This window comes from Papio anubis, chromosome 15 (assembly GCF_008728515.1).
Source record: "Papio anubis isolate 15944 chromosome 15, Panubis1.0, whole genome shotgun sequence".
NCBI classification, from domain to species: Eukaryota; Metazoa; Chordata; class Mammalia; order Primates; family Cercopithecidae; genus Papio; species Papio anubis.
The window spans coordinates 55711526-55725201 of NC_044990.1; the positions used below are offsets into that span (position 1 = coordinate 55711526).

General features: G+C 35.4%; 1 protein-coding gene across 18 annotated transcripts in view; it reads right to left on the reverse strand.

Moving 5' to 3' along the window:
- The window catches only part of MYCBP2 (MYC binding protein 2), a 283622-nt gene that overhangs the window by 234847 nt on the left and 35099 nt on the right, over positions 1-13676 (reverse strand). For all 18 annotated transcript variants that reach the window (XM_021929688.2, XM_021929697.2, XM_021929696.2 and 15 more), the window contains exons 3-4: positions 10108-10323; positions 1442-1595 (exon numbers count right to left, since the gene is read on the reverse strand). In XM_021929688.2, the coding sequence (XP_021785380.2) occupies positions 1442-1595; positions 10108-10323 (370 nt within the window). The remainder of the gene's footprint in view (positions 1-1441; positions 1596-10107; positions 10324-13676) is intronic.

Sequence of the window (13676 nt, forward strand, 5' to 3'; positions counted from 1 at the left end):
TGTCAACATGACAGCTTTCATTTGATAATAGCTTTTAATAACTGTGTATGTGAGGGGGATGGTTTAAAAAATCCTCAGCTTGTTTTAATGACCAGCATCCTCCCTCCCATTAAAACCAACCAACCAACCAACAAACAAGTCAAACACAAAAACTGAATCACCACATGCGACCAAAAAAAGAAAAATCTGACATGTAGTTAGGTTCATGCAATTTGGTTCTCACAGGTGGGTCCTACAAAATCCAAACAGCCAAGTAGAAAAAAAAGGACCAAGCTTTAGTCTAAACCAGAATGTAGTCCCCAAACCAGCATCTGCATCACCAAGAAACTTACTCCAAATACAAATTCTTGGGCCCCACCCCAAGTCTATGGAATCAGAAACACCATAGGGAAGGCCTCGATAACTCTGATACATGCTAATGCGAATTGAGAACCACATAATGAGAACCACAGATCTAGTACTTCAGAGAATTTTCCTATAATACTAGAAGGATCTAGAAAACTTCAGACAGTTTAAAGACCCATAGTTAGCATTGGAGAAAAAAAGCAATTAACCAGCTAAAAATTATGCTTCCATCCATATTTCTATTCCTTAATACCTTTTGAGTAAAAGCTCCTATCTTATTTAAAGGATTACATGTTGAGCCTAGGTCACTGATATGAAAGGCAAGAATCGGAACACACTTTAAGAAAAGCAAACATTTTATTTACTTAATGAAAGTTGCTAAGTCAGAAGTTTAATCCATAACACAAATAGATTTTTATTTATGATGAATACAAAAAAAAATGTCCCCTCAATTTAGAAACTAATTGTACTGTTTTGGGTTTGTGGCATTTATTTCCTTTTCCCTGTTTTTCAAAACTATTGAGAGTAACAAGTTAGAGAAAGTGAATGTTAGCTATTTTGGCCAAAAGTTTAATAAGAACGATTTAATTTAATAGTGACCTTAAGGTTTGAGGATTATTTCTGGATTTCAGGGATTTATGTTTTGTTTGCCCCCTGCTTCATCATGCTAATTGAGAAATGTGTGTGCATGAACTTCAACTCTTAAACCATAACTTCAGAGGAACACAGAAAAAAATACTCTAAAACTTATACCCCTGCTGTTTCCATACCACAATTAAATAAAGACTACATTATAGGCTATTGTGTGTGCTTCATAAAGGAAGCTCTTCACTTTTTAAAAACTGCAAATTGACAATTTATAATTGTATAAATTTATAGGATATAAATAAAAAAAATTTATCATTGTATAAATTTATAGGATATAAAGTGATTCATGAATAAAATGTGGACTAATTAACATCTATCACCTCAAGTACTTAACATTTTCGGTAGTGAGAACTTTAGAAATATTCTCTTAACAATTTGAAGTGTATAATACTCTATTATTAACTATATTCACTTTTAAATGCTTCACTGAATGAGTCTTGGCTCTTACCTAGGACCTCGGGTGGCTCAGACTGGAGGCCTTCTGGCTGCTGGCCCTGCAGCACGTTGAGCAGGGCTTGGAGACTCCTGAGACACAGGGATGGGTGAGAAAATCGTGTCTCCTTGATCAATTCAAAAACTTCACAAAGGCCAACTTCAATAATCTATTTAAAAGGAAAAAATATATATACTTTATGACAGGTAAGCTAGTAACACTTTCTAAGCAGTTTAGTTGGTACAAGTTACTTCCACAGCAAATGATAATGTATATGTATATGTATATAATGGAGCCATATAAAACATCATGAAAATGGCTTATAACAATGAACTAGAGACTAGATTGCATTCACTCAGAATAAACTGTATTAATTTGCAAAGTTCATTTGGTTGTACTCAAGGAAAACTCAGTACTCTTTTTGTCAAAAGTCATGTTAATTGTTACCTACAACCAAAAATAAAGTCAACATAGCACATACAGTAAAAAGATTTTATAAGGAGCTTTTCATCTTAGCCTTTTCTGTAATGGTACAATCACTATATTATTATTTATAGGTGATATCCCTTCTTGTAGGATGATCACAAAACAATTTAAAACGGCTTAGCTAAAAATATCACTGGTACTTTTCCTTTAATTATCTTACCATTCCTCATCAGGTACAAGAAAAATCAGACTCTATATCCAGCAAAAGAGATAAATCTGTTATTAAAGATTGAGAGAGCAAATTGCAAAGAATAAGTTAAGGATATACCTTCACAAGACTGATAAAAGACAAATTCCATTTCTCAGGCAATGTCAACATTCTGAGAACCAGTTCAGGAGTATTAAGTAAATTGTTTGGAGAAGTAACAGAAAAATCAAAATAAGACTAATTAGTAGAAACTCCTGAAACCATTAATTCTATTAAACACAACAGTGGAAGAATATTCTCTCTGCTGATATTTTTGCATTAATTCACATATTACATAAATACCTCCTAAGCACTCACATTGTGCAAACTCACTTTAGGAAATATGAAGGTATACTAGACCCTGTCCTCTAAGAGTTTATAATCTAACAGGGTAAATTAGTCATGTATATAATTCATACTCAGTACAGACCTCTGTTACAGCATTTATTACATTATAGTGTAACTATTTTTGTTTTCATTTTCCCAACTATACTGTGATCTTCCAATACACACGGAACATGTCTTAAATGGCTTAATACCTCTCATGCCTAGCCAATTACCTAGCATATGGTAGGCATACATTAAATATTTGTTGAATTATTCACTAAGTTGTTTGCTAAAAACCACTGCATCTCAGAAACACATTTTCTAGACAAGAGGCAAATCAGCTGAAGGTAAGTCAATTGTAGTTCTGATTAACATTTACAAGTTTTCTGGAAACAATAGCTATAGCTGAGAAGTCAAATGACTAGGAGGACTATCTTTAGAGAAGTTATATAAAATCCTAACAGACTTGATTATAACTAATATTACAGAAGAACTTGCATAGCGAGTTTCAATTGATTAAACACATTAAGTGATGAAACTTTTACATTTGATATAGTTTATTTTCCTGGAATGGACTAGAAAATAAAAACATGCTGTCCAAGGTTTGTATCTGCTTATGTACTTACAGGAAAGAGAAATCTGAAGTCAAAGATCTCCAAAGTACAAAACGTGGTGCTCTATTCTCAAGCCAATGGAAGACTACTATATTCTGTTATTCTTTCAGATTGCTTACTCTGCTACCAACCATGATTTTTCATAACTCCAAGAGGATTCTTCACAGATGACATTTTTGGCTAAGGTTCATTTATTATAGTGACAAAGGAATTACTGAACCTTGCCAGAAACAGTAAGTCTACCTAATGAACAGGTTCTTGATCTCTCTGGTAAGTTTAAGGTGTGATAATAAGTGAATGGCAATAGGCAACTCGGGTAGGCTGCCTAGAAACAGAGCCAGCTGGTTTCAGTGAGACTGGCCCACAAAACTTTGGTCACAATGATCATGATAGAGAACTCTTCATCTGTCTGGGTTAAACACTGTGGGAGTCTCACTAATTATCTACATCTTGGTTCATTGTAGACTTTTTGTTTAACAAATGGGAAAACATTCATTTTCAGAATAGGAATATATATTCAATATACAATAAAAATCAACCTCACGTTCTGCAACTATTAAAGAAGTTTTAATATTTAGCTATGGATTCTTGCACACAGTTACCAGACAAGTTTTTAAATAAGTCTTTTTCTGCTGTTTGGCTAAGTATAAAATATTTTACCAAGAGTTTGAACTTTTAAAGTAGACTTTAAAACAGAAGTCTTATAGTCAGTGAAAACATATATTTCTCCCTCCTTCAGTATCAGGAAGGAAGCATAAGCAGAAAAAATATAGTCCTGTCAATATAGTATTATTTCATTTGTGTATAAAAAACATATTTTAATGTGTACCTAGAAAAAATGACAAAAGAAATAAAAATATTTATATAGGGGTATATTTTGGTTAACAAGATTTCAAATATTACTTCTGATTTTTCATTCTTCTTTAGAAAAATGTTCTGATTTTTCAAATTATCTACAATAAATATGTACAATTAGCAAAATAAATAAATGTGACACTTAAGAAAAATAATAATTACAACAATAAAAGAACACAAGAAGCTTCAATACTTTCGATAACGAACTATAACTAATTACCCAACACACGGTTTCACACTTCTCTTCAGAAAAGTCTTTTGTAAATTTACTGAATTTTATCTTTACTGCTGCTCTCAAACAATTAAATTTTGAAGGTTATCTATTATATTTGAAAGACAAAGAAACATAAAGCTGAAATAATTACCTGATACAGCCAAATATGCTAGGAAAGTAAGATAAAAATATATTTGGCCAAAGAAAAATGATATAAAATGATATATAATTTCAAGGTTTGATTTTGCCCATCTCAAACCATGTATTTCCAAATGTGACTTTATTATTTCATGATTGAGCGTGATCATAAAAGTTTAGTTACATCACATTTGGATTTAATAATTAACTCTTTACCCTTAAAAATCGTATCTTGTTCAGTTAAAAGTCCTAAAATCACTTCCAATACTTATATATTTGAAAAAGCTCAAAAGGAAATCAAAATTATATTTACATATTACCACAGAGTGAAGTATACTGCCTTTTAAAATTGTTTGTATAAAGCAAATATTTGGTACAGTGATAATATCTACAAGTAATAAAAAATTTAAAACTCTAGAGACAGAGGAAAAGGGAGGGGGAAGAGGCAGCAGCAGAGGGAGAGGAGGAGAAGGCTAAGGCAGAGAATTCTGAATGTGGGGCCAGGTGCGGTGGCTCACGCCTGTAATCCCAGTAGTTTGAGAGGCCAAGGTGGGTGAATCACCTGAGGTCAGGGGTTGCAAACCAGCCTGACCAACATGGAGAAACCCCTTATCTACGAAAAATACAAAAGTAGCCAGGCATGGTGGCGCATGCCTGTAATCCCAGCTACTTGGGAAGCTGAGGCAGGAGAATCACTTGAACCCAGGAGGTGGAGGCTGCAGTGAGCCAAGATCGTGCCACTGCACTTCAGCCTGGGCAAGCAGAGTGAATCTCCATCTCAGAAAAAAAAAAAAAAAAAAAAGTATGAGTATGAAGTTTCTGAGTTCCTTGTCTAAAAAACCCACGTATCTATGACTACTACCATCTTCCCTTCTCTTCACACTCAGAGGAAGAGAACTTTTCAAAACTTTTCAACTTTTCAAAGCTATTTTTTCAATGTTCTTGATCCCACTCCCTCCCATCGCTCACAGAAATTTGTTTCAACTTGTGCCTACATAGTGATAACTCCCAAATCTATATTTCTAGCTGGCAATTATTTTTCGAACTTCAGCCCTACATAGCACACACTGGACACCTGACATTTAATTCAAAATCAGCATGTGCAGAACTAAACTTGATCATCATTTCAGCCAAGCACTGTTCCTCATCCAGTTTTCCCTCTTTCAGTAAATAGCCTCAACACACAGAACCTTAAAGAATAACTTTATATTCTGCCTTCTTTTTCAGCCTTTAGAGCCAATTTATTACTAATGCCTGTCAATTCTGCTTAACATTTCTTAGATTCAAAACACTGTCACTACCATAATTCCAACCCTCATTAACACTCTCTAGACAACTGCAATAATTGCCTAAATGGTTCCTCTGTCTCCAGTCTCACTCACCACTCTTTAGTTATGGATATGCTTTACTAACAGGAGTAAACTTACAAAGTTATTCCAGTCTTAGTAAGGCATATCCATAACTAAAGGGTGGTGAGTCCGATGCAATCACGCAAGTCTGATGATATTCTTTTGCTTAAAATCTTCAATATTTACAAATCACGAGATAACATCTGAAATACATGGCACATGAGGCCCTTCATGATTTAGCTTCCTGCTGTCTCTCTTGCTCTATCTCAGCCAGTGTTGAGTCCTTTCTCTAACGTGTTCCACTATATCTAGCACTCCCTATCAATCCTTAAGGCACTAGAGAATATTTATTGACCTGGTTCTTATATCTACAAGACAATGCTTTCTTGAGGGCAGGAATTATGTTTCATCCTTTTGTTCTCAGGACCTAATATAATGCTGGCTACAAATTCAAAAAAAATATACTGAATTAAGAAAGAAATGATCCTATGTAAGTCTAAATCTTTTAATAATGTGGCATGACTGGCTTCAAATGGGTTCAGATGGGAAATATGAATTCTAAGTGTTTGTTACTATTTAAAAATTATGCACTGGGCATGGTGACTCATGCCTGTAATCCCAGTACTTTGGGAGGCTGAGGCGGTCAGATTGCTTGAGCTCAAGAGTTCGAGACCAGCCTAGGCCATGTGGCAAAACCCCATCTCTACTAAAAATACAAAAAGTAGCCTGGGGTGGTGGCAAACGCCTGCAGTCCCAGCTACATGGGAGACTAAGGTGGGATGATCGCTTGAGCCCAGGACACAGAAGTTACAGTGAGCTGAGATCATGCCACTGCACTCCAGCCCTGGTGATAGAGCCTGACTCTGTCTCAAAATGAAAATAAAAACAAAAATAAAAATAATAAAAATTATGTAGTTGTAAAATCTGTAAAGTTTTAGAGGATGTAGAGTTTAGTGACAGTTTGAGCTGGGTAAAAAACTTAATGTTCCAGAAGCGTTCAGGGAATAGAAAGCTCCTTTAAATATATCAATGATTACTGAGCCGCAAAACACAAAAACAAAAGCAAAAAGCAACAAAAGGGTGATAAGATCTATATAACAGTCAAACTCAATTTATTAATAACTAAATTTTAAAACTCAAGAATGGGAAAAATAAAACTGTATTACAACAACACTTCAACAACAGATTAAAAACTGTCTTAATCATGTTAAGAAAAAAAAAGAGTAGGAGAGACAGAAACCTCATGTGAGAAGGAATGGGACAGCCACATGCTTAGGAGCAACAGAGGAACAAAGAAAGGAAGCAAACTAGGATACTAGACAGCAGCATTTGAGGCTGAGGCACAGAGATGATCAAAAGGAAAACAAAAATACCAACATTTCCCACTTGCCTTCAAATCCCATCACCTCAAACCTTACGAGACTAATTTTGTCCTCAGTGTCAATCCTTCATGTCATGGAAATGACTGCCAAAAAATATCACCTGAAAGTTTCACTCCTCACCCATAGCATCTGCTTGCCTCTGCATGAAGGCATCTCATCACTTCTTCCTTTCTCTTCATCTCTCATTCATCAGGTGATTGCACTGATTCTCTAGAAGTTTCATTTGCTTGCATAATTTTTTTAATAAACTGACGAGTTCCTCTCAAATTCATTTGCACCTACACATTTTCTTGTTTGCACCTAACCTGACACTTATAACTATATATATCATTTACTGAGCACTTCTTTTTGCCAGGTACTGTTCTCTCATGCACTAAACATCCATTAATTCATTTAAATTGTCACTACAACCCTAAGAGGTAGATGCAACCCCCAATTTATAGATGACAAAACTGAGGCATGGATGTGTCAAATAACTTCCAGTGTCACATAGCTAGTAATTTTAATGGTGTTTGAACCCCAGCAGTTTGGCTCCATAACCCATGTTAACCTTGTTTGCAGACAGGTCAGTACTTGGTGGAAAATTCAGTATTAATCACTTGGGCTATCTGATCTTCTTTAATTTTCTTTGAAAGATCCCCCTTTGACTCTGTTAATTATGCTGCAAAAGGTTATCTTAAGAATGCCTGATATTTTATTTAATACTCACCAATCCTGATGTTTTAAAACAGCCTAAGAATCCATTGTTCTTGTTTATGCAATTTAATTTGAACTACAGTTTACTATTCAAAACCTGCATACCTACGTAAACAATTTATCCAGGCTTTTGTTTTCTCTCACAATACTGAACTTAAGTAGCACAATTACTATAAAACAGTGTGACTCACACATACACAGAATTGGTATTCTAACTAAAAAGTAAATTATACAAGTCCTGCAGCCTTACGTCCTAACTCAACTCTGTTTTTTTATCTCAATCTCTCCTAGTTAAGCATAAGAAATTACAATTAGAGACCATAATTTCTACCTAGAGGGGCTCCCATAGTGAAGATAAACATGTTTGTTTTAGGTTAAAGAAAGAAGCTTTTAGCCAGGTGTGTTGGCTCACACCTGTAATCCCAGCACTTTGGGAGGCCGAGGTGAGTGGATCACCTGAGGTCCAGAGTTCAAGACCAGCCTGACCAACATGGAGAAACCCCATCTCTACTAAAAATACAAAATTAGCCAGGCGTGGTGGCACATGCCTGTAATCCCAGCTACTCAGGAGGCTGAGGCAGGAGAATTGCTGGAACTCAGGAGGCAGAGGTTCAGTGAGCCAAGATCATGCCATTGCACTCCAGCCTGGACGGCAAAAGCACAACTCCATCAAAGAAAGAAAGAAAAGGAAGAAAAGGAAGGAAAGGGAGGAAAGGGAGGAAAGGGAGGAAAGGGAGGGAAGGGGGGGAAGGGAGAGAAGGAAGGAAGGAAGGAAGGAAGGAAGGAAGGAAGGAAGGAAGGAAGGAAGGAAGGAAGGAAGGAAGGAAGGAAGGAAGGGGCTATTAGAGTAGCAATTAGGATGTTGCAGACAAAGGAAATAAGAAATTAAGAAAAGGGTCTCAACTCTAAAACAGGAGGCAAAAAGGACATGTGAAGATGGCTGATCAAGAAGCTGAGTAAGTGGACAAAACCTTTATTACTCTATGAAATATGAAGCAAGCCATGTGCCAAGAATAAGGTGAGAAGAACCTGACAATATGATTAAGGATGGTGGTATACTTAGGAACAGCCACCATAAAATGTGCAAAAGAACTCAGACCAGGTTCCATTTATGCTGCTATTTCCAAGTCATAAAAAATATTTACACAATCCCTTGTGGAAATGTATAAGTTTTCAAGGCATAATTTTAAGGTTATCAGTTTAGTAAAAAGGCAATAGTACATAAATCACTTATAATTATAAAATCATTTTGAGTATCTCTGTTTAGAAAAAAAGCAACATGCATAAGTCATATAAAGGCACCATTTAAAAATGTCTATATTTTCACCTATTCTTTTGTTATAAATATTAACTATACTTACTATATAGAAAAAAATATATTAAATACATAAAATAACCTTCCAGTCTTAAATATACCAATACTTAAACAGAACAGAGTACAAAAAGAAACACGGGTTTCTTTTTTTTTTTTTTTTTTGAGACAGTCTCACTTTGTCACCCAGGCTGGAGTGCAATGGCATGATCTCAGCTCACTGCAACCTCCGCCTCCTGGGTTCAAGTAATTTTCCTGCCTCAGCCTCTGAGTAGCTGGGATTACAGGCGCCCGCCACAACACCAGGCTAATTTTTGTATTTTTAGTAGAGACAGGGTTTCACCATGTTGGCCATGCTGTTCTCAAACTCCTGACCTCAGGTGACCCACCCACCTCGGCCTCCCAAAGTGCTGGTATTACAGGTGTGAGCCACTGTGCCCGGCCTACAATACATGTTTCTATTGTAGAAATACCAACTAGCTTATATGCTCCTGGTAAATAAGGGAGTAATATCAGAATAATGCAAAAGTTAAGTTGGTTCATATGTGATTTTTTTTTTTTCCCCTAATCAAGGGAAGCCACAATATCAAGAGTACAATTATAAGCTTAGGCAGAAAGGAAAAGGCTCTCAGCCTAGCTACCACACAGCTGAGAGGCTTTGTAGTTCTATTTCAAGAGAAATAAAACTGCATACCTGCATCCCAGGTGAGGAGCACCTCCCCGCTTTCCAGGGCTCTTGGCTTTTTCTTGTGTCCACCTTACTCTCAGCCCACTGGCTCAGAGCTCTACTTCCATCTGCCATGGTTCCATGCCTCTATACCAGCATTTCCAGCCTACTGCTTTTGTACATTTTTTAATTGCCCCTGTAACAGACTCCAATCCACTCATCTCCCTTCCTGCGCTTTCCAGTGAATTATCAATTATTGACTTTGTTAGCACCTTAGATATAAAGTTGCAGAGTTTTCCTTTTCTGCTCCAAATCTATTTTTGCCCATAAGCCATGTTATCTTTAGCATGTAATTTTACATAAAGCAAGGTATTTTAACAATGCATATATATGCATTACAGCCAGAACACCTGCAGGTTATACATCTAAATATTAATAGAACTCAGTGGCTTACCTTTGGAAGCTTGATAGGGGGCTCTTTGGATTCCTCTTCTTCATCACTATCTGATTCTCCACTCTGCACAGAGTTCTTAGATGCAGCTGCCAACGATATTTCCTTTTTCTGCCATTCCAGAACGCAATGGCGTACATTACAGTAAATATTGAAAGCAGAAGGATTGCTATGTAGTTTGATATCTGGTATGATTACTGTATTCTCCAAGTTTTCAGACTGAAATACAAAACAGAGTATTTCCATTTCACACTCTTTTCTATCATCAAGTCCCATTTTAAATAAAAGTAAAGATTAGACAGGCTAACTGACTTGCAGAAGACACCTTATATGACACAGCAGAGACAGTCTAAGTCTATGGACCCAAGTTCTAGTCCCCTTTTCTATACCTCAGTATTTTTTGAGTAATGTAGCAATAACCAACCAATCTGACAAGCACTTGAAAGGGATGGGCAAAAAACCTAGAAATATTCTCTTATCGTCATGACAGGAATAGACTCAACAAAGCTTAACTGCTAGAGTTCTGGATCAAAGAAGTTCATTTGATGCCTTCCTAAGAGACACCAGATATACTGTAGAGTCTCAGTGACCTACTACAAACATTAGATTGCATTTTGAATACTTTTATAAGTACATATAGAAGTTTACACAGAAATGAGGGTCTCCCCCCAAAAAACTTAATTTTCATCAACCGATTTCATTCTCATTCAAATAACAGTAATGCCAAGTAAACTGTAGATGCTTCCCTAAGCTCTCTCTCATCTATCAGTATTGATAAAGGCTAAAAATCATGTGCTTGGTAATTTGTTAAGACTAAACAGTTTCTCTTTTATGCCCAATATTTTATTCATCAGACAGCAACTACAATTTCAAGATCAACATTTACATTATAAATATAAAAAGCTGTTTTAAGATATTTTAGAAATTCAAGTTCCAATAATTAAACTATGTCTAGGAAGTATCTAAGATAAACAAAATGATACCACAAGTACCAAAAAAACTTGGTCCCAAAAATTCAACTCTTCTTCCATAAAGAATTGGAAAAAAACGAAACAAAATACTCTTGTTAAATAAGAAATATATCAAAGTTAAACTGGCATGGCATATAACTTATGAGTATATGCATAAGAGATATTACAAACATCTCTTATCCAAATATCCAGAGATATTACAAATATTAGCTATTCAAATCCAACAATATATAAAAAAGTAATATATTATGACGAACTGAGGTTCAATCCAGGGACAATGTTGGTGCAACACTGGAAAAGTAATCACTGTCACTACAGAGAAAAAATATATTATACTGCAAACAAACACAGAAAAATCATTTGACAAAAAATCCAGTATTGATTCATGACAGAAAAAAAAAATGTATAAGTTAGGAATAGAAGGAAATTTTCTCAACTTGATAAAGGGTACCTACAAAATAACCACAGCTAAAGTGGTAACAGACTGAATGCTTTCCCTCTAAGATTGTGATCCAGGCAAATAGGTCTACTCTCAGCAACTCATCAACATTGTACTGGATATCCTACCTAGTACAAGGAAAATATCCTATGCAGCCAAGGGAAAAAGGCAAGAAGAAGTATTTTCTAAAAAAGAAATGTTTTTACTTGTAAAAAAACATGTAAAGAATCTTAAGGAATCTGCAAAAAAGCTACCAGAAATAGTATGCAGATTTAACAAAATCAGGATATAAGATTACTATATAAAAAGAGTAGTATATCCACATACTAGGAATGAACAAATGAAAAATGTAATTTCAAAAATAATAGCATTGAAGTCACAGACTGGGAGAAAATATCTGCAAACCACATATCCAACAAAAGATGAGTATTCAGAATATATAAAGAATTCTCAAAAGTCAACAGTAAAAACAAACAAGGAATCTAATTAGAAAATGTGCAAAAGATAGGAATAAACACATCAATATAGAAGATATACAAAGGGCAAATAAGCACATGAAAAGAATTTCAACATCATTAGTTACCAGGAAATGCAAATTAAAATGAGATACAGTACACACCTATCAGAATGGCTAAAATAAATAGTGACAACACCAAATGCTGATGGGGATGAGGAGAAACTTACACGTTGTTGATGGTCATGTAAAATGGTATAGCCACCCTGGAAGAAAGTACAGCAATTTCCTACAAAACTAAATATGTGCTTACCATATAATCCAGCAATTATGCTCTTGGACATTTACACCAGAGAAATAAAAACTTATGTTCACACAAAAACCAGTATATGAATGTTCGTAACAGCTTTCTTTTAAAATAGTCAAAAGCTAGAAACGACCGAGATATCCTTTAATGGGTAAATGGTTAAACAAACTATGGTACAGCCATACCATGAAATGCTTACTCAGCAAGGAACAAACAATATACAACAACGTGTGTGAATCTCAAAGACATTTTGCCGAGTGGGGGAAAAAAGCGCCAATCGTTAAATGATTACATACTACACAATTCCACTGGATAAGATTCTTAAAATGGTAAAATTATAAATGCTAAACAGATCAGTGGTTGCCAGAAGCTAAGAAGAGGATGAGGAAGGAAGATACTATAAAGGTTATAAAGGATATCACAGAGAATTCTTGTGATGGAACTGCTGTATATCCAGACTGTGGTAAGAGTCACATGGACCTACACATGTGATAAAATTACACAGACTTACGTGCACACGAACACATACACACCACATTCATACTGAAATCATCTCAAAGCAAAATAAATTTTCAAAAATAACTGCATTTACAATAACATCAAAAATATAAAATAATTGTAAATAAAAGTAATAAAATAAGTGTAAGCCCTACACACTGAAGACAAAAAAGTGTTGCTGAGTAAAATTTAAAGACTTAAATAAATGGAGATATATACCATGTTCATGGATTGGAAAATTCAACATCATTAAAATGGCAATTCTTCCCCCAAACACAAGCCACAGAATAGGAGAAATGTATTTGGAATGCAGACATCTGACAAAAGACTTGTATTTAGAATATATGACAAACTCTGGCAATTCAGTAATAAGAAGACAATTACAAAAATAAGGAGGCAAGATCTGAACAGACATTTCACATCAAAAAAATAAGAATGGCAAAAGGTACATGAAAAGATTTCACATTATTAGCCATTAGAGAAAAGCAAGCTAAAATCACAATGGGAAACCCCTACTCAGTAGACTGACTAAAATTTAAAAAGCTAATACCATGTGTTTCAAAGATGTGAAGCAACTAGATTGGTCATATACTACTGGTGGGACTACAGATTGGAACAACCACTTTGGAAAAGAGTTTTCTGGTTTCTTAAAAAGCTAAACGTACATTTACTGTGCCAACACTGAGGAAAAAGTTAATGCCACAGGCATGATGGCTTACTGCTTATATTTCCCAAAGGAAACCATGATTGACCCTTGGCCAACCTTCGGGAATGTGGATGTTTAGAGTTTTCTTTGTGGTAGTGATTGATGATTTTGTTATGAACACATGGAGCAATGGACCATGTCTCCTGGCCTATCAGACTGCTCTGCATGTACAAACATCAAGCTTTACGATGTGTACC